Source organism: Hydra vulgaris, chromosome 10 (assembly GCF_038396675.1).
Source record: "Hydra vulgaris chromosome 10, alternate assembly HydraT2T_AEP".
Classification (NCBI taxonomy): domain Eukaryota; kingdom Metazoa; phylum Cnidaria; class Hydrozoa; order Anthoathecata; family Hydridae; genus Hydra; species Hydra vulgaris.
The window spans coordinates 19,690,155-19,717,879 of NC_088929.1; the positions used below are offsets into that span (position 1 = coordinate 19,690,155).

At 26.3% G+C, this 27,725-nt stretch overlaps 2 protein-coding genes across 2 annotated transcripts; both read left to right on the forward strand.

Moving 5' to 3' along the window:
* Positions 1-382: 382 nt before the first annotated feature.
* Positions 383-26,298, forward strand: LOC100203634 (sn-1-specific diacylglycerol lipase ABHD11). Its single transcript, XM_065807442.1, has 7 exons — positions 383-617; positions 715-1,260; positions 2,264-2,402; positions 6,328-6,454; positions 15,944-16,149; positions 23,630-23,817; positions 26,079-26,298. The coding sequence occupies exons 2-7, from the start codon at positions 1,148-1,150 to the stop codon at positions 26,209-26,211; spliced, it is 906 nt and encodes a 301-aa protein (XP_065663514.1). The 5' UTR covers positions 383-617; positions 715-1,147; the 3' UTR covers positions 26,212-26,298.
* Positions 495-993, forward strand: LOC136086197 (nuclear receptor 2C2-associated protein-like). The gene is made up of 2 exons (XM_065808479.1): positions 495-617; positions 715-993. The coding sequence occupies exons 1-2, from the start codon at positions 495-497 to the stop codon at positions 991-993; spliced, it is 402 nt and encodes a 133-aa protein (XP_065664551.1).
* Positions 26,299-27,725: the final 1,427 nt, after the last annotated feature.

The following is a 27,725-nucleotide window of genomic DNA, read 5'->3' on the forward strand; positions in this document are numbered from 1 at the left end:
TATATATATATATATAAACCCTCGGAATTAAAATAATAAGGTTGGCAATAATTTGCAGATCTTAATCTGTGTGAGGTTGGCAGAAAAAAACAAAGGTTAGACCATAAAACATAAACAAAGTTGGCAAATTTTTGCCAACCTCAACCACTTCTTGGTCGTCATTGCTGAATACAATGTCCCAAAATCTAAGGGCTGATTTATACACACACACACACACACATATATATATATATATATATATATATATATATATATATATATATATATATATATATATATATATATATATATATATATATATATATATATATATATATATAAAGAGAGATATTATTAGAATATTTTTTACAATTTTAAAAGTAGTTTAATAAATATTGTAATGTTGTTTATTTTATAATTTTTTAGTAACTATTTAACATTCATATTTATTTTTACATGATGTGTCTTTGCTCATACATGTCGTTGAATCACTATTATTAAAAGACAAAAAAAAAATGCTTTTAAACAGTTTGATAAGTGGTGTATCAGTTAGTTCAGTTTTGAATCAAGATCACAAACAGTACGGGAAAAAATTTTTATTTGATGATAATGAAGATACATGTTGGAACTCTGATAAGGTTTTTTAGTTTATTGAATTGTGATGAATCATGATGATGGTCATCATCATGATGATTATAATCATGATGAATAAATTTATTCTGTGGTTATTTTTAGGGCAATAGTCAACATATTTGCATAAAGTTTGAAAAACCTGTCACGATAACAGATGTTACCATTCAATTTCAAGGTGGTTTCTCCTGTCAACAATTTAATATTTACTGCAGTTCTAAAACTTTTTCCGTGTATCCTGAGGATGTTAATTTTGTTCAAAAGTTTGCAATGGACGGATGCAATGAAGCTACCGACTCTGTGAAGATTGTATTTTTAAATACAACAGACTTTTTTGGAAGAATTATTATTTATGATTTAAAGTTGTATGGTTTAGATGAATAAGTAATATAAAAAGTTATGCAAAATTATTGGCTTGCAATAATAAAAATTAACAATAGTTATAAAAATAAAGTTTTATATTGTGAAGTTTTAAAATATTATTATATAATAAAATAGTTATAATCTGCATCTGCTATTTACAGATTTTTAAGAAAGAATGAGTTTCAATAAAATAGTTTTTTGTGGTTCTGCTAAATTTTTGCTTCCTATTACTCAAACATGGAAATCTTGCATTTTGCAACATTCTTACAGTACAAAGTTTCAAACGAGGTTTATTTATTATGTTATGTAGTTTATAATGTAGTTTTTCATGCACAAAATGTTTTCATTGTTTAAAGCAAGTGTTGTGAATTTAAAATGTTTTCCTTGTTTAAAGCAAGTGTTGTGAATTTAAAATATTTTTCTTGTTTAAAGCAAGTGTTGTGAATTTAAAATAGAAATGTATTGAAACTCAATGTTATTTTTTATTTTGAAATTTATTCTTATTATTTTAATTATCATTTTTCTTTTTATAATATTTTTTTCAAAAATACTGGTGCTTTACAAATTTGTTTGTGACTGGGTTTTACTGTTGTGAAGTCTTTTTTTACTGCAGTATGGAACAATTGGCTTAAATGTTGTGGGCTAAAGCATAAAATGGGATAAGTGACAAGATAAACTTGTTATTGGTGTTGAGATTTTTCAAAACATTAGCAATAACATTAGCAATACCATACACCATTTTGAGGAGAAGTGTATTTCTTAAGCACTACATAATTTACATTTTAGCCTTAATCTTTTTTTTTTCTTTCTATTCTTATGCCTATCTATAAGCATATCATTCTTATGCCTATCTAGAAGCATATCATTCTTATGCCTATCTAGAAGCATATCATTGTATGTATGTTATTTAATTTGTAGTCAATTTTTTATTTTATATTGTTAAATGTTAGGTATGAAAGAATTTAGTAAAACTCTGTCAATTAAATTTTTTGTTGTTGTTGTATAAGGAATCAGATTAGAGTGGAAGTTCTGCTAGTTAATCAAGTTTATAGATTTACTCATAAATAAATCAACTAACATTCTGAACATTTGTTCATTTTTCTTTGTTTATATTACCTTCTTTACAAAAAAAAATTTCTATTAGCATTTGATATTTCTCTATGGGCTTTTTGCATCATATATAAGAAAGTTATTTAAATAAAAAGTTATGTATTTAAAATAAAATTTTAATAAAGTTTTGCTGTATGTTTTGCAAAGAACTCATATTGGATTATCTTTTTTTGTTTTGTAGAGATGTTACTTTGGATTATGACCTTTACAACCAGACAATATCAAATCTAGATCCAATTATTGTTTCTCATGGGTTGTTTGGCTCAAAAAAAAACTGGCGTTCTTTGTGTAAAAGAATAAATGAGTTAACTGGTAGAATGGTATTTTTGTTTTACTGCATATATATATATATATATATATATATATATATATATATATATATATATATATATATATATATATATATATATATATATATATATATATATATATATATATATATATATATATATATATATATATATATATGTATATATGTATGTATGCATGTATGTGTGTGTATATATATATATATATATATATATATATATATATATATATATATATATATTGTATATATGTATGTATGCATGTATGTGTGTGTGTGTGTGTGTATATATATATATATATATATATATATATATATATATATATATATATATATATATATATATATATATATATATATATATATATATATATATATATATATATACACACACACACACTTGGAAATCAGGAATTTATATTATTCACATATTAAGTAGATGATTTCACTTGAATATTGTTGTTTCTTGCCAATATAACAGCGTTGTTTTATTACTCCCATCAGAGATAACTCTGGTAGTAAACTGGTAGAACAATCAGCTCACAATCAAAAGGTTTAACTCCATCTTATGCCTCTGTAAGTATTGTGCTCAAATCTGTGCTTAAATACTGTGCTTTCATGGTACGTAAGTACTGAGCTCAAACCATTTCTCCATACAGCCAACCCCAACACGTACTTGAATGTAATGCATTCAAATATGTGTTGCGGTATGCATTCAGGTACAAGTTGGGGTACCTGAATGCAAACCCCAACCCTACTAAAGTACCTTAGTAAAAGTTTTTTTATTATGGATTTTTAATTAAGATTTTGATAATAATAGTATGAAAACTTTACTAGAAAATAGTTGGAAAAATCAGAAGGATCTCTCGATTTTTTTTAAAAAAAAGAGTAGCAGAAAGTTCTGGAGATTAAAAAGTTCTTGTTTTACAAGGCCGTAACAGAATATTTTTTACAAGGCTGTAACATATTTTTTGTAAGGCTGTAACAAAGTATTTTTTGGGCAACAGACTCTTGTAGAGTTTATGTAAAAAGTAACATAAGCATAATTAGACTTCTATCAATAGATTAACTAGTATATGTTAAGAAGAGTGTAAGTTCCTACCCTCGTAAGTTTTATATAAGTAAAAATATAATTGGTGTTATGTGATTATGCAAAGACAAACCCAGTTTTTATTTGGGGATACCAATTTTTCATGGATTACAGTGATAGAGAGTGGGCCCGAGGAAATTTTCTAGTTTCCCTCAATCAGACACATCCATGTTTTTTCCAAGTTAATATGTGTGTATATAATATTAATAATAATAATAACATAAATTGTTTGTAAATTATACTAATTTTAGTGTTCACCTTGTTTATTTTTATCTAAAGCTAAATAGCTTTAGATAAAAATAAACAAGGTGAACACTAAAATTAACTTTAACATTTCATTTGATGAATAACAATATTTTGTTAAAACAGGTGGGGGGATTATACTCATTTTACGCACAAATTTACTACACATTTTATTGAAACTATTTTATTTAAGAATGTTAAATAGTAAATATTATTTGAAAGTTTTGATGATCAATTGTTCAAAGTATTTTAAACTACTAAAATTAAAATTACTAACATCATAACTACTGAAAAAATTTAAAATTTTGAAACAAAGTATTAAAATAGTTTTAAAAAAGTAATTAAAGGTAATTAAATTTGACAGAAATTAAAAGACAAAAGAAATTTAAAACTAATTAAAAAAGACAGTAATTAAAAGGCAAAATATGAAACTGTTCTATAAATAATTTAAAAAAATTAACATTTAAAAAAACTAACAATTTAAATATTAGCAATTATTTTCATTTTAACTTTACTAAAGTTTGATAATATTCACCGTTTTAATTTTAATGCACAAAAGTGATAAGTATGTTAAATTTAAATAATAAAAATGTGTGTGTGTATATATATATATATATATATATATATATATATATATATATATATATATATATATATATATATATATATATATATATATATACATATATATATAATAATAATAATAATAACAATAATAATAATCTTTGTTTGCGAAGACCTTTTCATCAATATCATCTCTTGATTCCACTAGTTGAGTTCTACCTGATATTGCCAACAAACAGGTTGATCCATTGCTTGACATTCGTATCACTCCAGCTTCTGTATCTAAAGTGATTTCCTTCTCAGAACTTTTCTACAGCTTGTGGTTCGGACAACATACATGTTATAGTCTTGCAGAAGTGTTCTCCGGAGCTGTCATCTATACTTTCAAAACTATTCAACAAGTGCTTATCAGAGTCTTGTTTTCCAGCCTGCTGGAAAGCGGCATCTGTTATCCCTATTTTCAAAAATTCTGGAGAGTGATCTGATTTGTAATGCATTGTAAACATAGTCAAACCTCCTCTTGCTGCCAACCTCCAACTATTATCAAATCATTGTAATATTGCTTCTCTTTTCTACAAATACTATAATGGGCACTGCTCTAAAGAGCTAGCGTCTCTTGTGCCATCTACTAAAATTCATTTTCATGTTACTCGTCATTCAATTAGTTCTCATATTTTTTCTGTGACTGTTCCTAAATGCTCCAAAAACTCTTATTTGTCTAGTTTTCTTCCTCAAACATCAGTTCTTCGGAATTCTCTTCCTTCATCTTGCTTTTCTGGTTCATATAATTTGCAATCTTTTAAGTTGTCTGTCAATCCTTATCTTGCTCTACAATCTTCATCTTTTCTCTTCCAGTAATTTCCAACTCAAATAGTGGTTGCTTGCAGCCTTGTTGGAAGCGAAGATGTTGAATATATATATATATATATATATATATATATATATATATATATATATATATATATATATATAATATATATGCATATTTATATATGTATATATATATATATATATATATATATATATATATATATATATATATATATATATATATATATATATATATATATATGCAATTATATAGTTTGGTTTACTGGAGTTATCTTGTTTGCGGATTAAGCCATCAATATATCATTGTTGTTATGTATGTGTATTTATTGTGTTTACTTTAGAAATTGTCATATATAAGTAGAGTAGTTCATTACACTTATATGAAACTTATATATACTACTTATATATTATAAAATTGATTACATATAACTTTTTTTTTTTTCATATATTAAATGCAGGTAATCTGTGGTGCTTGAAATAGATTAATGAAACTGATTAATGAAAGCCCACAAAGAAACATGAAACTATGAAAAAGGAGGATAAGTAATAGCACAAAGAAAAATGAACAGATGTTTAGAGTAAACACACATTTATTTTAAGAAGATAAAGCTTATACAAAAATCATAATCAACAGTAAATTTATTGTTAAAGTATACCTAAAACAAAGCAGGACGCATAAGTAATCATAAATCTTCATTAAAAGTTTAACTTACTATAAACCAAAATACATATATGCATAAATATATCAATATTTAAAATGAATAAATATAAAACAATAGGAAAGAGAATAAATATAAAATGATAGTAAAAGATAAAGAAAAAATATTATTGCTTTGGGTAATCATAATTTATGTAGTGATGGTAATAATGCGGTAGTGGTGTAGTGGTAGAGCGCTCGCCTCATAAGCGAGAAGTTCCGAGATCCCCACCATGTCCCTGGTAGTACTGCGCTCATTTTGTTACTCCGCGCAGCAGCCTTGTTCGTCAAGGTTCGTGTTTCGTAGTTATAGAGTTGAGAGAAGGTTGTAACCACAAAAAGTATCCTCCTCGACTGTAGTGGCCTCCTCAGCCTTGGGGAGGTGAATAATTAAAAAAAACTTCACCTTAGAATCTCGTTTATTATTAATGGCATATATATATAATAATATATATTATTAATGATAGATTTAACATCTATACATAGGATTTATATAATACTTTTAATATTCAGGTTGTTGCTTTTGATTCTGTAAATCATGGGTCTAGTTCACATCATTCTGATATGAGCTTTGAAGCAATGGTGTATGACCTCCAAAATTTACTGAAAAAACTGCAAATAAAGAAATCGATACTTGTTGGTGAGACACTAAAGTTATTATATTTTAAATAACATCTACTAAGATCATATTTAAAGATTTTTTTATGAATTTAATAGCTGAACAATGGTTGTTTATATGAGTTTTGGGTTTTTTTATTTTTTAAATGTAAATAAATCACTTTGCTTATTTGCCTTAAAGGCTTCATATTAGTTGGTTTCTTTGCTGCAATAGTTGCATGATTAAATTTAAGCGAGAATAAATACGAGATGAATTTAAATGTTAATAGTTGTCTTATTGGATCTCAAATAAAGGGATTCAAAAATTAAAAAAATAATCATTTTATACTAAAATATATTTAGATTTTACTGCAAAATGGCTGTTTTTAACTAAAAATGAAAGTTTTTAACTAAACTTGAAAAAAGTGCCTTTTTTCAAGTTTTTTTATTTTGATTTTTTTTCTCAATGTTTTTCATAAAATGTTTATTATTTTTCAAGTTATTATAAAATTTATTTCACAAGATAGTGTTCAATTTTCTTAAACTTTTTTAAAACAATAATAAATTAGTAAAAGTCACTTATCAATTTTTTATTTAAATTTAATTTTTTTTTAATAAAGACTTTTCAGAAATCGTTTTTTGAAGAGTCTTTAATAATGAAACATCAAGTAAAGTTAAAATATTTTTATATTCTCATGTATGTATATATATATATATAGTATATATATATATATATATATATATATTGAATATCTTCACTTCCAACAAGGCTGCAAGCAACCACTAATTAAAGTTGGAAAGAAAAAGAATAAAGATAAAGAATTAAGAAAAGATAAAGATTGTAGAGCAAGATAACGATTGACCGACAACTTAAAGGATTGCAAATTATATGAATCAGGAAAGCAAGATTAAAGAAGCGAATTTCAAAGAACTGATGTTTGAAGGAAAAAACTAGACGAATAAGCGTTTTTGGAGCATTTAGGCACAGTCACAAAAAAAAGATGAGACTTAATTGAATGACAAGTAACACATGAATGAGTTTTAGTAGATGGCACAAGAGATGCTAGCTCTTTAGAGCAGTGTCCATTATAGTATTTGTGGAAAAGAGAAAGAGAAGCAATATTACGACGATGTGATAATGGTTGGAGGTTGGCTGCAAGTACAGGTCCGACTATGTTTACAATGCGTTTTTGCACCTTGTCTAAAAGAGAAATGGCATCATTAGAAGATCTGCCCCAGATATGGCAGCAGTATTCCATACAAGACCGGATTTAAGTTTATAGAGATAGAGAATAGAATCTGGAGTAAGAAAGTGTTGAGCTTGATCAAGAGATGCAACCTTAATAGATGCTAATTTTGCAACTGATTTGATATATGGTTCCCAAGAAAGATTGGAAGTAAGAGTTAATCCTAGAAGATGAAGAGTGGATGACTGATTGAGTACATTACCGTTCATAATATAGGAAGATCTAAATTATTGTGATAACGATTGGCTGAAAAAATTTGAGTTTTATCTGAATTGAAGTTCACCAGCCACTGAGAGCCCCATGCTATAGCAGAATTGAGATCCTTTTCAAGCTCAAATGCCCCCTCCAAGCAATCAGAGAGTGTTGGCTTCTTATCATGACAAGAATAAATGCTAGTATCATCAGTAAACAATGCCACCCCAGATGTGAGAATATCTGGAAGATTGTTAATGTAAATTAAAAAAAGAAAAAAAGGCCAAAGACTGAACCTTAAGGAACCCCTGAATTTACAAAATAAGAAGAAGAGTGCTGTCCATCAAGGACAACTTTTATACTATGATTGGAAAGAAAGTATTCAATAATCTTAAAGATGTTGCCAGATACACCGTAAGAAGAAAGCTTATGGAGAAGACCAGCATGTCAAACTTTATCAAAAGCTTTAGAAATGTCAAGAGCGATGGCCTTAACCTCTCCACCTTTATCTAATGCACAATAAAATCTATCAGTTATTACTGTTAGCAAATCAGCTGTAGAATGAGAAGATTGAAATCCATATTGATGATCAGAAAGTAAGTTATTAGGTTCAAGATGAGAAATTAAGTGTTTGTTAATTAAATATTCAAAAACCTTGCTTATGATAGGAAGAAGACTAATGGGGCAGTAGTTAGACCAATCAGATTGCTCTCCAGAATTTTAAAAAATAGGGATAACAGATGCCGCTTTCTGGCAGGCTGGAAAACATGACTCTGATAAGCACTTGTTAAATAGTTTTGGAAGGAAATCATTTTAGATACAGAAGCTGGAGTGATACGAATGTCAAGCAACGGATCAACCTGTTTGACAACTAAATCAGGTAGAACGCAGCTAGTGGAATCAAGAGATTATATAGATGAAAAATTTTTAGCAAACAATTCAGCTTTGTCTTTAGGTGAGGTGACAAAGTCTGAACCATAGAAGAGAGGTGGAATAACTGATTTGCCCTTATTATTGAAACTATTAAAGATTTTCCAGAAATTACGAGAGCCTAATTTTTGTGATAAAATACGAGATTTCATTTCCTGAGAATAGCAGGCTTTGGCGTTAGACAAAAACCTTTTTACAATGGTTCCAAGCAGTAATAAATAAACGTCTGTTTTCTGGAGAATTATTTTGCTGATAGATATGAAAGTAACGGTTTTGATTGGAAATTACAGTAGCACAATGTGAGGAAAACCATGGAGAAGAGTGAGGCTTGGCCTGGAATTGTCGAGAGGGAATCTACCCAAGGGCCATCACGAAGAAAATCACAGAAAGAGTCGCAGTCAGCTTTAAGGTAGTTGTAATAGGTGCAATGATAGGGGGATTCTGATGATGAAGAAGAAGAATATATTTGTTTTAAAGATATCAAACTGTGATTAGAAGCACCTAAGGGTGAATGTGGAGAAACTGAGCATTGACTAGGATCAGAAACAAGACAGAAGTCGAGCAGAGAAGGTAAATGATTCGGGTTGTCTGGAAAGTGAGTTGGAAAGCTAACTATTTGAATTAGGGATTGAGAAAGGCAAAAGTTGTGGGCTTTAATGCCTGCAGAGTCACTGACACTAGAGCCAAGCCATTCTGTGTGATTAGCATTAAAGTCACCGACAACAACAGTATTGGCTGATGGATAAAGAGAAAGGGCTCGGTCAATATTATCAGAAAAAACATCAAAAAGAGTGCAGTCTTGAGATAAAGGAGAGCGATATAGAACAAAGAGAAAGGCAATCGAGTAAAACAAATGGGTGAATTCTTATGAATGTAAATGCTGAGGCCAAGCATCTGACTATTGGAGTCTTTATGAATTAAAGGAAGATAACCATCAACACTAAGATCACAAGATGAGACAGCTGAACTCAAATTAGTCTCAAAAAGAGCAAGTAGGTCTAGTGAACTTTGCAAGAGATAAGGCTCAACAGAAAAAAAGTTACTTCGAAGACAATGAGTATTAGTGAACGATAGGTTTATAGAACTTGGTGATGACGATTGCTTTTTGTGTTTTAGAGTTTTTGGTACTTTATTCATTTTTAAATTTGTTAAAGAACTTGACTCAAAGCATATATAGTACCCAGTACACTGTTTAATAGCCCAAGAAATTGCCTCATTACTATTTATAAGCCCTAAGCTGTAACAAAGGGCTCCAAATGTGGCCTTGGCAATGCACACCAAAAATACGAACAGGGACACCATCCATGCGCAAATATCAAAGTATTAACATGGGACTGTTAATACTTTGATATTTTTCAGTTGTTGATGGCTATCAGCTGGCCTCAGAACCATAAAACTGAGTTGTAAAGTTATACCCTCATTAGGAGATAATAGAATGAGTTGCCTAGTCATAAAAACAGAGACACAAGCAAAACCCATGCATTGAGTCAAGAAGGTCCAGCATTCAACATCCTAAACTGGAAACAATGTATTAAAATTACATCTGCGCCAGCCTAAAAGATGAATATATATATACTGGCCTTGTTTTAAAGCGTTGCGCTTAGAATGATTTATGAACGCCTCAAGCAATTTTACATAAGCTGTAAACGATTTTGGTTAAGCGACTTTTTATCATTTTTTAACTTTTAAGTTAATCTATAGCGGTAAGATAAAAGATTTAATGTTTAAAAAAATGAAATTAACATTTGAATGTCGTTTATATAAAAATATTTGTTACAATTGTTTGAATGACAATTATTTTAAATATAAGCACTAATGGAAAAAACTCAAAGAAATTTAAATTTTATTTTGTTTTTGTTTTACTGTAATGATTGATTTTTTTGCTGGAAAAATGTTAATACTTTAAGCTTGAAGCAAAGATCATAATAATATTATTTATTTCTGATTAAAAACATTTGATATAATTTAAAACCACTTTAATAAAAATATATAATTTTATTCTGATAAAAAAAATATAATTTAACTTTGATTTAAAAAATATTTAATTTTGATTTAATAAATATATTTAAGTTTATTAAAATTAAAGTTTATGTTTGATTTTAACTTATCTGTCAAATTTATTTTAAAATGTTAATGAATATTGGTGAATATTTAAATTTTATTTGTTCTTTAAGAAAAAAAATTAGCTCATTTTTATCGCAATGGTTTTTTCAGTTTCCTTCATAAACATTTCATTTTTTACGCAAAATTAAATTTTAAATAAACAGCTGCATCAAAAATTTGCTTAAAATGTAAGTTTTTTTTTTTTTTTTTTTTTTATAACGCAAGTTAAATTGCAGCGATTATTTTTTAATAAATGATATGTACAGTGATATGATCTTAATGTTGGAAAAATAATATTTGCTTTTACAACAAAATTGTTAATAAAATAATAAACTTTTCATGAATAAAGTAAATAAATTAACATAATTTTTTTATTTGTTACTCGCTAATTTTTTTAAATAAAAAATCATTTGTATTTGCAATGCTGCAATTAGGAATTAAAAAAATAATCATTTAAAAATTTAATGTATTTTAATTCATTTATGCAAATGTCGAGCAAAGAAAGAAGTTTGTTAATACCAATCATTTTTAAATATGTAATATTAAATTTAATTATTTAATATTAACAAAAAATAAAAGAAAGTAAACATTTTCTTATAGTAATAAAAAAGAAGTTAAATAATATTTAACTCATTTTGCGGTAAATAATATTTTTGCAGTGATTTAAAAAAGTTAATGTCTTTAAAAAATAATTTACATTAGGCTATTGTGTTAAGGATTTTTTTAATTTAAAATAAGGCCTGATATATATATCAGTCTTCTTATATGTATATATATATATATATATATATATATATATATATATATATATATATATATATATATATATATATATATATATATATATATGTATATATATATATATATATATATATATATATATATATATATATATATATATATATATATATATATATATATGTATTATATATATATATATATGTATGTATATATATATATATATATATGTATATATATATATATATGTATATATATATATATATATATATATGTATATATATATATATATATATATATATATATATATATATATATATATATATATATATATATATATATATATATATATATATATATATATATATATATATATATATATATATATATATATATATATATATATATATATATATATATATATATATATATATATATATATATATATATATATATATATATATATATATATATATATATATATATATATATATATATATATATATATATATATATATATATATATATATATATATATATATATATATATATATATATATATATATAGGAAAAACAAACATTGAGTTTGTAAATAGACTTTTATTTTAAACATCAACTTTTGTTTTAAAATTTGAAAAACAAAATAGAAGTTTTGCCATTTTTATTTTAACTATCACTGATCTATCCAGAATTTATTTGGGGACACCAACATAAGAGTATAGAGATCGTTAGAGGACCTTTTGTAACAAAATACTCCTTTTAAGTGATTATGATAACAAAATTTAATTTTTACAGCAAAACTATAGCTATATGAGTTGCGATTAGGTCACCTTCATACTTATATTGAGTCATATTATATTTATTATATTTTTTGTTATAGCTATAAATTGTTTATAATTAAAGTTCTTTATGAATGATTTTGCTACTTTAAATGATTGTTTATATTTATTAAATAAATAATATCCAAAACATAAATGAATTTTACATTAAAGAGCCTATTTAACACTAAAATAAGTTTTCCCATTTGGTAAGTGCAAATGCTTTAAAAAATGGCTTTTGACAAGATTCTTCATTATTTTTATTAACTTTTGCAATCATTGATTTATAACATAACAAGGTCATTAATTCATTTAAAAGTTATTTTTTTTTTTTCAAATTGCTGTTCACTTACATTTCACACTTAAGTTTTTCAGCACAATTATTATAATGCTATTAAGTTTTAAAAAACTTAATTTATTAATTTATTTTAGTACCTTTTTATTACATTTTTACTGCAATTATACTATTATTTAATGATAAATAATAGAAAGTTCAAAGCTTATAAAGTTTAGTTTTCGCATTGTAAATTGTAGCTATATTTAATTGTAATTGTAATTACATTGTAATTGTAGCTACAATGTGGTAGAGAATTGTACATTAAACGTATTTTAAAACGAGTTAATGTTTTTATTACAGCAATTAAAAAAACACTTTTGTGGTTTAGTGTTTTATATTTTAATCTAATCACAATGTCTATTTAATCTATTCATAACATATTCCATACTCTATAGAAGTGAGTTTTAATCAAACATTTTGATTGGCTTATAAAATACATTTCAATGATTAGCATTAAATATACTTTAAAAGTTGCATTTATTACTATTTCAAAACAGACATTTACAATAAAAAATTTTTATAGGTGATTTAATATTAAAGCAGCGAGACAATAAGTAAAAATTTTATTTTGACTTGTTTTATGACAAACTTGTTGTTAAGATAGAAATGTTTCAAGTTAAGTTTGGGATGAAATTTTAGCGCCCAAACTAGAATACTGGTGTCAAAATCATATGTCACTGTCAACTGAATATGTCTCTGTTACCTGGATGCATCACTGTCACTTGGATATGTCACTGATTATTTTATTTAGAACTCATTTTAATTGTGTTTTTTTTTTTTACAATGTAAAAGGTTAATACTCAGTATTCAAAGTTTGTTTTGCCATTTTATTATAATTTTTTTATTATTGTTATTTTTTTTTTTTCTTAAAAACTATATTTAAATTTTTATTTTCAAAATCATATTTAATACAAAGTTTTTTTAATAAAAAAATTTTATTAAGCAATCTATTTCTTTAACAAAAAAATTATTTCATAATTATTTCACAATAGCGGTTAAATGCTTCTTTTTTTTTATGGCCTAATATTTTCTTAATTTTAAGGAATCTTTTGATAAACGCATTTTACATCAAGACTTTCGGGGTTAGTAATATTAAAGAATCTTTTGATAAACGCATTTTACATCAAGACCTTCAGGGTTAGTAATTTTAAGGAATCTTTTGATAAACGCATTTTACATCGAGACTTTTGGGGTTAGAGAATTGATTTTTTATGTGAAAATTTAATTTTGAGTACTCTAAATCAAAATGATTTACGCTGCTAAATGGGCACTAACATGATTTTTTAAAGTCTTAGGTATGACATTATCAAGCTTTCTGCAAACTCTAAACTTAAGTATGTTTGTGTTTGTATAGAATAAGTTTTGCATCAAAAAAAAAATTAAAACCTTGGAACAAAAATAATCTAAAAAATTTCTTGACTTTCCTTCCCCTAAATGGATAATGTAATGAAATTAACAATAATTTCATTACATTATCTTAAGATACATTAACTTAAGTTAAATTTATTGATTTTAAGTCATATTGGCTTTAAATTTCATCAATTAATTAATGTTTGAAAGTTATGAACATGTTTAATTTATTACGCCTTCAATTTGGTGAGAGTAAAAACTTTACACTCTCAAAACTTTCCAACACTTTTTTTTTTGGATTTAAATATGACTGAAATTAAAAATTTTAAGAATTTGTTTTGTACAATTATATTCTACCAAATAATCAAAAAAAAAATTTCTTTTTTAATGTTTAATTTTTTTTTTTGCTTTCAGTATATAATTTTTTGAAATTATATCTAAAATTTATTTTTTGTTTTTTATATTTCTCTTGATATTTTGTTAGTTTTTTTTCCCCTTTTGATATTTTGGTATAAGTTTTTTTTTTTCTCTTTTGAAATTTTGGTAAAGTTTTTTTTTTCTCTTTTGATATTTTGGTATAGATTTTATCACTTAATAAATTCCTTGCCTTTTTTTTTTTTAAAAATCAACTTTTGAGTAAATTTCATGAAAATGATGGTTCAACCATGTACATATGTACTGTCTAGACCCCTCACCCCTTCTTTACATTTTTGCTTTCTTATCCCTACCCCTTTATACACACTTGTACACTTTTAGATAATGCTCCCATAACTGTATACATACTTTACAAATGTACTTAAATTCAAATTAATAAATTCAATGAAAGTTATTATATGTAGTATAGAAATTCAGATAGTAATGTAATTTTTAAGTTATTGTTAGGTATTTAAATTTTAATTACCTTTTTAACAAAAAATAAAAGCAGACAGTGTAAATATACAGACAGATATGCAAAATTTAATACAAATTTAATACAAATTTAATTTTTTTTTGATTTACACATTATTTTGCACTATCCCTATTTGATTGCTAATAAATTGGTTGTTTTCTAAAATATGCTCATTGTTCTTAGGTCATATTTGTTTAAAAACACTTAACTGTTATATATTTAAAAGTATTCAAGTTTTATTTATAACGAAAACATGCTGTTGTATTTTTTATTTTTTAGTTTCATAATTTTATAAAATTTTAAGCATTTTTCATTTTATGCACAAAATCTAATTTATTTTGGTAGTTATATTAGTTTTAAAATAAATTTTAAATTATTGTGTTTTGTAGGTAATTTCTTATACTTAACATTTTGCTTAATAAATATGGTTTCCAATGATTCAACAAATTGTGACATTGGAGCGTTGTTTCAATATCACAAGCTTTAAATGCAATTCTGGAGCAATTTTAAATGCGGATTCCAAAATATTTTCTATAAAAATCACAGTTTTATTTTTATAGAAAAAATAATTCTTTAGAATTCAGAGTCCAAAGTTTAAGAAGTCCATCTTTTTTGATTCTGGATTTCTAGAGCCAAAAAAATTAATAAAACTTTGCATCCCTGGAATGTACATGATTTATTTTAATACAGTTTAAACTTGTTGAGTATTAAAAACTCCACTATATTTTTTGTTCTAAATGTGTTATGTTATGTAAAAAATTCAGAAATTAATTTTTAAAGAAAAAAATTAAATTTTATGGATTAAAGTTAAAAAGTTTTATCTATCAACACCTTTACAAAGAACGTTAAAAGAAATTGTAAATAAGAAAGTAAAAATTAAAAATTTACATTCATATAACATTGTTCATTTTGTTTAATCTATTTTTAGGACATAGTATGGGAGGTATGTTAGTCATGACAGCAGCGCTTATGAATCCAAGTGATTTTAGTAAATTAGTTGTTGTTGATGTTGCTCCCACTGGTCCAAAATCTTTAATAGAGATATTAAAATACATGAATGCAATGAGCAATATTGATCTACTCTCTATGAAAAAAAGAAAAGACATCGAAGAAGAGTTAGGAAAGAGTGTAGAGGTACATATATTTGTTGAGTACATATGTATAGAGGTACATATATTCATAGAGTGTAGAGATACATATATTTATAGAGTGTAAAAGTACATATATTTATAGAGTGTACATATATATTAAATTGTTGTATATGATCACAAGATGTTTATATAAAAAAAATGCTTTGTATATTTAAGTGCAAATTGATTCAATTGAATTCAAATCTGAGGAATAAGTTGACCATTTTTTTCCACTAATCATATTTTAAATGTGCTAGTTGCTAGTTGTAGTGATTGGATAATTATATGCTTTAGAAACTGTTTTGAATAAAACTTGAGTCATTAAATTCAATAAAAAATTTTACCAAAACTAATTGGCTCATACTTTACTTTCTTTGGTTGGGTAAAAAATATGGTTTAAAATGAAATTAAAGTCTAAAATTAATAAAAAAATAAATTTTATATATTGAAGTTGTTTAAAAAAATTAATTTTTTTAAACGACTAAACTAAAATTACTAATAATTGTACTTTAACTTTTTTCATATTTATTTTTTGATTTTTAGTACCAGAATAAAGAATTTTGTTCTAGTTTTAATTGTTTTTGTTTTTACTTTTTTTGTTTTTAACTTTTCCTGACTTTACATTCATTTCATTTTCAGTTTTTAGCATGTTTAAGTTTTTGAAAAATTTTTCTTTTCGTATATTGCTAGCAAGCTGTATAAACAAGACCATTATATTGCTGAATCTGTCACCATTTATTTTTTATCAATTAATTCTTGAGGATCTCTATTTGCTTGTACCAAAATCTTTGAATGTTTTAGTTTGATAAAATGACATCTCTCATCCTATAGACAAGTTTGTTATCAGGATGATTAATCTTTCAGACAGGATGATTAATCTTTCTTACCTTGTCTGCAAAAAGAAGATTATTCTTTCTTATTTTGTCTGTGAAAAATTGCAAGAGATAGTGTTTTAATCTTTTATAGATAAAAGACTATAAGGTCTTTGTTTTTTATTAGTTGATTTTTTAAAAATTTTTAATATTATCTTTATTCAACTATTTTGTATTTCTCTTCTATTTAAAAAGAATCCTTGAAACTTTCATGTTTTTTTTTGTTTTGTTTTTTGTTAAAATTTGAAAAGTTTTACATTAGTTTAACTATGTACATTGTAAATATCACAAGATGTAATTGTAAATATTACAAGATGACTAGTGGCAAGTTACAAAAAATGCAGAATATGTAACATGTGATAACTAAAAACTCTGGACAAAATTAAAAATTGTATAACTTTTAAATTTAATGATCAATTTTGTTAATTGAAAAAATTTGTTATAACAAAAATGTTGTAAATATTCACGCCATGATGATGAATAGCATCTACTCTTATAAACATAACAGCAGCTAGCTGATGTACATAAAGGTTATGACATTTTCAATTTTTTTTTGAATTTTACTGCAGCCCTAGCACCACACGATGAGCAATAATGCCAATATGAGATATATATTACATTTTGCTTTTCTTTTACAAAAACCTAACCTAGCATACAGATTAAAATATATTGTTAGAAGTGTGGCATTATAGGAACAACCAAATTTTATTTTTTAGGAACCTATTAGTTTTCTGTTCTCTTATATGGTTATATAGATTACGTTTAAAAATATGATAACTCTCTAAAATACCATAAAGAATGTGCTCAAATTAAATTTGCAAATGCGATTGATATTTCAAAAACAGATGGCAACTGGTTGACAACTGAAGAAAAAATATTTTATGAAATGCAGATTAAATCACAAGGAAAAGTTGGCTGTGCAACAACAGTACAAGTTAAAATGCATCCATCAAAAGTTGACAAAGGAAATACCTCAAGTGCATGTAATCTTCCTTCTTCAAATAGAAATGTAGAATCTGAAATTGCTTCCAATTTAGTTCCTTTAAATCACAAGAGTTTGTGAATATCTGACCATGGTGTTGATATCCCTATATAAGGCATCTATTAGAGAATCACAGAAAATGTAGCAGAATTTTCAATCTTGAAAATTCGGCTCTGCACTTTGATGGTAAGAAAGTTAACAAGCTAGAAAGGCAAGTCATTGTACTAAAAAATCAGCACCATGAAGTTTGCCCAGCAGTACTAACTCTTAGTGATGGAAAAGCATTAACAATATTTAATGGATTAACTGAGGTGTTAAACCATATCAATTATGGGAAAACAATAAAGTTATAATCTGTGATACTACAAGTATTAATACTGGAGTGAAAAATGGAGTTGTTGTACTGATTCAATGGAAATTTAAAGAAAAATAGGTACTCTTATACCTCAGTATATAGGGTGTCAACATCATGTATTGGATTTAGTCCTAAAGCATTCAATTGACCAAAATCAAGGTGGAAAGACAACATCTCTCAATATATCATGCTATTTTGTGTAAGAAGTGAGTGACAACTATGCGAATCTAAAAAATGACTTTTGACAAAATGATATAAAAATCAAATTTAAAAACAGCAAATAGCGTGACGATTTGTAGTTTTTATATGAATTAGGAAATGCTTACCAATATTACCAAAACTTATGGTACCATGGCCATATGAGGTTGCCTCATATGGCCATGGTACTGTAAGGTGATTTTTGTCATAACCCTAATGTAATGTATGTTTTATGTCATTTTTCTTGATTGAAAACTCTGTTTTGAGTCTAGGTTTTCAGCCTGCCAATTTTTATTGTAAATCAATCTTTTAAGTTTAAACTAAAAATCTTCAGTTGGGCGTAATTCTGACGTATCTGGTTTTGCTTTTTTTGGTACATATTCAATATTTTGGGATTTTAGATTTGTCACATTATTTACATAGTTCACTTGTGAATTTCACAAGTGAACTATGTGAATAATGTGATAAAGCAAGATCCGGCTAGAAAATGATTTTGTCATTTTGATGGTTATTTTTGATGAGTTTTTCTAATCTTATATGACAATTTGAAATATAAATATTTTCATTGACTGCTTGGCCTGATAAAGCAATTTAATGCTAGGGGTTTCCTTTCCTCAAGAATGCAGCCCAAACAAGTAGTTTTGGCTCGAATTTGTTTTCTCTTTAACCTTACATCATTAGATGCTGCATTTATGTCAGAAGAATAAAATCCAGTGTTTCTAGTGTTTCCAAATGTTGTTGTTCCAAACGGTGTTGCTCAAATAAAACTATGATTCACTGTCAATAACGACTATTTTTTTCAAAAAGTCTAAACAAGTTTATGGTATCTCGAATAAACAGCTGTTTTTTTGAGTCGGTGTTCTTTAAGGTGTTTTAGTTTTTTTATGATAACAAATACTTGTTTTTTATTGATAATTTTGCATATGTGTGGTTGTGTAATATAAAATTTTATCCAGATTTTCAGTTATCTTGTGATAGTATAAAATAGAGCAATATATTATTAAAACCTAACGACCGGTTTTCAGCTTTTGCTTTAACAAATGCTAATTTGGCAATGGATTATACATTTGGCTTCCATAAGAGGTCAGTACTGAAAGATAATCCAAAAAAAATGGTAGAGGACTCAGTAAAAGTTTTGCCATTCATCAAAATAAGAATATCAATAATGTTGTAATGATGATTAGCAGTAATCAACTAAATTTTGTCTGGGTAAAATTTACCAGCCACTATGAGCTCGAAGCTGTCACAGATGCAAGATGGCATTCAAAATTGGATATCTGTTATAAGCAATCATAAGTGATGGTTTTTTGACAAGACTAGATTTTATAGTTATGTCACCAATAAAAGCCTTAGAGGTAAGATTATTTGGAAGATGATTAATTTAGATGCAAAACAACACATGACCAATATGAAATTTTATGGTACCTCAGAAGTTACTGTAATGAAAGTGTTTGAAAATTGAAATTAAAAAAATAACATTTTTAACAACCAAGAAAACAAGGTTCAGTAAAGCACTTATTAAATAGTTTAGAGAGTTTTGGAGAACACTTGTTGTCTTATTTTAAGAAAAATAAGACAACAGCAACTGCGTTTTCAATAAAATTTAAAAAATCATCAAAGTTAAAAAAAATAATAATAAAATAAACAAGAACTTATATGCGACTGAACATAAACAAACATATATACAAAGTGAATTATGAGTGGATGGACACCGCGCCAGAGATTTGAACAAAACACAAACATACATTTTTATAAAGTAGTTTATGGGTGAACCAGCACTGCGCAATCGGTCTATACAGAACAAAAACATACAAACTTATTAAAAAGCCTACTCACTAAATACATTATTCATTATATCATTATAGACTACTGTTTCAGGGGTCTGGTGCATTGCGGAATTTTTTTAAACATATAAAGACTCACTATAAGTTTTTATAGTAACATACGATTTAATTATTTCTTTTAAGTTGTTACTTTTTATCTAACAAAGTGTTGCTTAATTTTATAAAAATATTTATAAAAATTTAATTTATAAAAGAAAAGAAAATAAAATTATAAAAATTATAAAAATTTAGAAATAATTCTAAACGTAATTTATTTTGTTTTAGTTAAGTTTTTTTCTTCGCTAAGAATTCATATCTTTTTTTAGTTTATTTTTTTAGTAGTTGTCCCCGTCAAGTTTTTTTTTTTCACTTTTTGAAATGCTCTCAAAACATCTAAAAAAAACCGTGGCCATGTTGTCACAACTAAATATTATGCCATTGCACTCTATATATGACCACTATGCATGGTCATATATAATGAGTGCGATTGCACCCGCTTCCGACCAAGCCTGAAATATAAAACTAGAACCTAACTTTCTAAGATAAAATGTATTAGTAATCTGAAAGTAATGAACTTTAATCTCAGACAATTTTTTGTAATGATAAAAACTTTTTGTTCTCAAGAGAGTTGTTCTTGTTAAAATTTTCCTCAAGAGAGTTGTTTGTGTTAAAATTGTTCTCAAGAGAATTGTTCGTGTTAAAATGAAAGAAATGATTATGATTAGAAAAGTAAATACACAAGAAGGATAATGGGGTAGAGTGATATTTATGTTAAAACTGACAAGAAGGAATAAAAGATTCCATGTCCTCCTGAATCCAGAAGGTTACATTAAAGCTGCAGTTTTCAGCAGAGAGACAAGTTATCAGCCCGATGACTTTCCTAAACCATCTAAAAGAGAACAAGGAGGAACACAACCCAGGGTTAGATACAAAGAGCGAAGTTAATTAATACATTCGTTGAACATCTTAAAGAAATCCTAAAAACTTGTGATTTTTGTAAGATGTTGTGTAGATGTCTTAAAGATGTATAAAATAGTATAGCCTTACAGACCTCTTTGTCTGCTGAGTGTGAATCAAAGGATAATGTTCATCAACTCTGAGATCAGAAACTGAAACAGTAATACAGTAATTATTAGAAAGAACTTGACTCAAACATAGATTTGGTAACTGCATAGCTTATTGCATAGAGTGCATAGCACTCTATGCAATAAGCTATGATTTGAATTTATGTTTGAGTAATCCTAGCTATGCAGTTTACCAAATCTATGTTTGAGTATTACCTAATTTCTGATAATCAACCAAGTTGTAAAGAAGAGCTTTTTAGGTGGTTTTACAATGTACACAAAAAGTACTAACAGGGGTACTATTCATGCGCAACATGGCATTGTTAGTACTATGATATTTTGCAGATGGAATCACCCTCTTTGAGATCTCTTAAAGTTTACAAACCTTACTACTAACCCAGTGGTAGAGCACTTGCTTCAAAGTTAAGAGTTTTTATAGTTTAATGCCTGCTTTGCTTAAATACTCTTTAAAATACTTTTAATGCAAAATATTTGCAGACTTTGCTTGTTCTTCGATTCTAAGTAATTTTATAGACATATATATAAAATTTCTCAGAGGTTAAATTATATTTAAAGGTTACAGACTCTGATCATGTTTATAAAAAAGTATGGAATTATCAATATAATAATAATATTGATAATTCCATACTTTTTTATAAACATGATCATAATATGAATTCATAATATTTATTGGAAAAATAAGTAATCAAAAACTTAAAATACTATAAACTCTAAATTCTAAGATTGGCAGACATTGCTATTATTTAAAAAAAAGTAGTATATTAATCAATTTTAAAAGACGCAATCTTTTCTTTTATTTGATTGACTTTTCTATGATACTTGACTACCCTTAACACAAATTGTTTTTGTTGTTTGTTTCCAATTCCCTAAACTTTTTTATCAGAATTATTCTTTTTGCAGTATCATTACCCACTTTATAAACAATGCATTTTAGAAAATCACTTTAGTGTTTTGTCATTTCATGGGTCTTAAACAATTCAAAAATGTCTTTGTCTTTTTGGTAACGCGTTGGCTAATATCTTTTCCTTCAAAGTCTAGACTTTTACCTTCTTATCGTTTTAAGTTTGTTTTTGTTTTGTTTTTTTGTTGTTGTTTTTTGTGCAGGTTTCCAATTTTTAATCGTTAACTTTTTAAGTAATTTGTTTATCCAAAAAAAGCCTTTATTTGTTTTTATCCTTTATTTGTTTATGACAGATACAGAACTTGTTTTTTTCAAATGTGACAACTTTTTTTTATGTTTGCATATGAAGTATTAGAAACTACATATTAGTATTTGGAACCATACAAGATACTAGAAATCACACGAAACGCAGTAACTATACAAAATTCTAGGAACTACGCGAAACGAAGTAACTATACAAAATATCAAAAATAAATAAAATACCAGGAACCAAATAAATCATCAGAAACTAAACAAAACACTGAATTGCTAAAAGAAATTTAATTGTAAATAAAAATAAAATATCTAGAAAGTTTTTTGAATTATATTTTATGTTTTGACAATGAAAAACTATTTCTTACTTAAGTAAATTTATCTGTTGTCATTTTTAATAGATTAAAACATAAATTATATAAATTATATACTGTCGTGTATTTTTGTGCATTTTTTATATTGTCATGCATTTCTATGTTTTATTTATACTGTCTTGTAATCTTTTGCATCGTTTATATTGACGTGTACATTTGTGTATTGTTTATGTTGACCTGTATTTTTTTTGTGCTGTTGTTGTTTATTATCTTTATTATTGTTGCTGTTTATGTTTGTTGCTATAATTCAATTGATTTCAAATGTTTCATCATAATATTTTAGAATTTCCTTTTGTTTACTTTTTTATTTTCTATCATCCTGCTAATCGTTAAACGTTGTGTTACCTCATTCATTCGTTGCCTCTCTATTCTATTACTTTTTTAGTAATTTTTCTATTATGTCTATTACTTTTTTTTTTGTTGGTTTGTTTTTTGCTTTATTTTTTTATTTCATTAAGGTGTCACTCCAATGACTAGTTTTTAACTATACGAGTGACACCGAACCTAATTTTGTAAAATTATAAATAAATTTTTTTCAATTTTATGGTTAAATAAATGGATTAAATAATTGTAATGGTATTTTAGTTACATAAATAATTATAATGGTATTATAATTATCAAATATTTTTATTGCTTTTGTAGTCTAAGCAAGTGCTACAGTTTTTGATGGGTAATCTTGATTTCAGTCAAGGTCAGTTTACCTGGAAATGTAATTTACCAGCACTCATTCAAACTTATTCAACAAAAAGGTCATTTCCTGAATTTCAGGACGATGTCACATTTTCAAAACCGACGTTATTTATTGCTGGAGGTCTTTCTCAATATATCACGTGAGTATTATTTTCTGGGTGATTAAATTTATAACGTATTTATTAAATTTATTACATAAACATTAATTTCTAGTAGGGTTGTCAAAATCCGGTCATTTATGGAGGAGAGCGCAGTGCAAACTTATTTTTAATTAAGATTTGTACCGCGTTCTCCTACATAAATAGCGACTTTACGAAATCAAAACGCCTACTGTATCGAGAATGTAGAAACTATGATTTTATAAGTCGTCGTTGTCGTAGCCGTTTTAAGAAAAGTATCGTTACGAAAATTACTATGAAAACGTCACTTTATGTATCTTTGTATAGATACAGATCTATACGAAATTACATAAAGTGACGTTTTCATACATTCTGTATAATTTTTTTTTTATAAAAATCATTGATTTGAAGTGAAAAATTCGTTCATTGCGACATTACAACAAAGAAACGAAGTTTAAAATCTTTTTTTTTAAATAAATATAATAAAAATTAGCCCAGATTCGTAATCAGTTACTTATTTCTCATTCTGATAACATAAGTTTTTCAATAGCAATAGAGAACCTTTGTGTTTACGGAGACCCTGCATTTCCCCATAGAGTTTACAATGTAGATTTAAAGGAGCTAACATAGCTTATTTGGAACAAAAATATGAGTAAAGTTTGTGTTTCTGTTGAGTGAGTATTTGGAGATATTGTTAAGTATTTTAAATTTTTAGACTTTAAAAAGAATCTTAAAGTGGGACTTGCTGTTGCATCATAGCCTGCATCATGTTATTTTGTTGCTACATCAAGTATTTTGTTGCTGCAAAATGTGTTGCGTTGTATTTGCTTGTGCTTCAATTTCTCTTTTTTTCAATTTCCAGTTCTTTAATATTTACTTTAATTTCATTCTTCTCTTTTAAATAAGCAATTGTTTCATTGCCATTATTTCTTGACTTTTTTTGAGACTTCTTGTCCTTTGTTTCGCTTTTCAGTTTCATAATGTGTTTCTAATGACCTTTTACGCATTTCTATTGCTTGAACATTATCCACATCAATCTTTGCATTATTTTGCTCCAATTGCTCTTTAAAAATACTTTCAGATTGCTGAAATCTCTTATAAGCATTAGCATTAGCCACATCATAATCTGTCGAGTCACATGTAATTCCGCTTGCATTTTTTTCTTTTGTATTTTTTTTTTTTTTTAACTTTTCAATCAAAAGTTTAATGTGATCACGAGTTGATCTACTGGTAGCTTTAAAATAAGGTTCTGGTAATCCATTAAGAGAGTTGGATACTTTTTCCCATAAATCTCCTATTTCTTTTGATCCACGTTTAAACTGCCATGGCTCGAAGATGAAAACCTCCATTAATAAGGTGTAATTATGCAGCTGACTCCATCGCATTGAACTAAAAAATAAAACATTTTTTAGTTAATTCATTATTTTAAAAAATATATCAATCAAATTATTAAAAATAATTACTTATACAATATAAGTCACCGATTCGTATGACAGTCAGATATTACATATAATTATATTTTAAAAGTTTACATATAGTTATATTTAAAAAATATATCCCTTGCTGAAGAATATGTAATTCTTCCACATGAAGATTCCATAACAAAGATAAACTGCGCTATATTAGTGCATACGCAAACAAATATATATATATGTGTGTGTGTGTGTATATATATATATATATATATATATATATATATATATATATATATATATATATATATATATATATATATTCATATACATATTATTTATAAAAGTCTTTTTGTAATTTATGTATAAATATATATTCCATAGCAATATAAGATTCCATAACAAAGATAAACTGCGCTATATTAGTGCATACGCAAACAAATATATATATATATATTTTCATATACATATTTTTTATAAAAGCCTTTTTGTAATTTATGTATAAATATATATATAGTTAGTAATTCAGATTTGAAATAAAAATTAACCGATTTAACGATATAAATTAAAAACCACAAAACAAAAAAAAACTTTGTGACGTTTTCATAACTATTTCAGGTTTTCAACGCAACGCTAAAACTTTTTTTAAATTCGTAAAAATTTTTACCTTCGGCCTAGAACTTTAAAACGCGATTAGGGTATTACCCTGAGCACACGCATGCGTATTATTAACATTTTGTACTCAGAAGTTGCGGTTGCAGTTGGCGTTTAGATTTCGTAAAGTCGGTAATAACCGGAATTTGGCAACCCTAATTTCTGGATGATAAAGTTTTTAAATATTTTGTTATAAGTTTTAAATATTGTTTTTAGAGAAGAAGACTATCCTTTAATTAAAAAAAGATTTCCCAACTCGTCTATTCAACGAGTTCCTGATGCTGGACACTGGGTCCATGCTGATAAACCAACTGATTTTTTGAATTTATTAACTAAATTTGTTGCATAACTTTCAAAACTTGGTGTATTGTGTAATTTTTTTCAACAATTTGATGAATTAAGATAAAATGATTAAAATTAAGAATGGTAGTGCCAAGTAGACTTTTCATGCTTTTTTTACTTAATTTAAGTCGCGAAAAATATAGACTTCAGATTAAAAATTGTTTTTACTTTTAATGATTTAATTTTTTTTAAATAAAATAAAATAAAAAAGATTTTAGCTTTAAGTTTGTCAGGCTTATAAGTAACAAACTTTTTTTCTAAGTTAAAAGATATGCCGACTCACAATGGATTGGCGAGGTCTAATCTGAATGTACCAACAACAAGGATAAGCAAAATAGATTTTATAGACGTCGCCTAACGGGTTTTGGGTGGGACGAGTAATCTTCAAAATTATTTTAATCAGCTTGAATGATAGTTATTGTCTCTGTATTTAGCAAAAATACACGTTTAAATAAGTTTTTACTTTACTTTGCAACTAAGCTTATTAAATGGCAAAGTTTAATAAACTAATGTTATGCATGTACCAATATACAACGTTCTAGGTTAAGCGACAAAGGTCAATGTCTATTATAATCTAATGTAGACGATATTATTGGAATTACTTGAAACTGTTTCATTTTAGCACTACACGTTTTTTCTTTTGTTTGTTTTACAAAATAAAATAAGCGCTTTAAACTGTATAACCGAGTATAAACGCCATAAATTTAGTATTACAAAGACAGAAATAAAATAAAACTCTCAGTTGAATCTAAGCGCATTTGCAAACAAAACATGCAATAACATTCCTGCACCAAAATGCTTACACGCACGAACGTAAAAGATACGTGCGTTTTGCAAGTACTTATGATTGATTGATAATATTTAACTTTTAAATAAAAGTAGGAGCTGTGACAAGACCGTTTTTTCCAGTGGAGAAAAAACGGCATTTAAAAACCCAAAAAGGTTACATTTCAATGTTTTGAGAAAGTATATACTGATCATTTATAAAAAATCTTTGTATAAAGTGAAGAAAAAAATATTTTAATAAAAATTAAAAATCTTTTATTATTAGTTAAAACATTAAATAAATTATTCAAAAACTATCTTGTTTGGTTTTTAGTCTTCTTTGCATTATACCAAGTGCTCTGTGACTATCTTATTATATCTTCCTTCTTCGTGAACTTCCTGGTTAAAAGCTTTTCCGTGTTGCTCTGTAATAAAGCTATTAAGTCTTCTTGGAACACCTTTAATTTAGTAAAATTGACAATTTTTTTTTTTAATCAGTTAAAAGATACTCCAAGAAGGCTTGCGGTCCTATCACAGAGCACCGCTGAAGAGTATTTAACAAGGAAATTCACGCCTTCTCCGTTATCATTTACTGCAGCTGTGAATAGTAAATGACAGGGTCTCGGCTAAATTCTGAGTTTTTTACATTTCAGGCTCCGGCTAAACAGAAAATTGATAAGGGTGTCAAAACATAATTTAAAGGGTGTCAAAACATAATTTGGCACTCGGTGCCAAAACATAATTTATAATAAATTA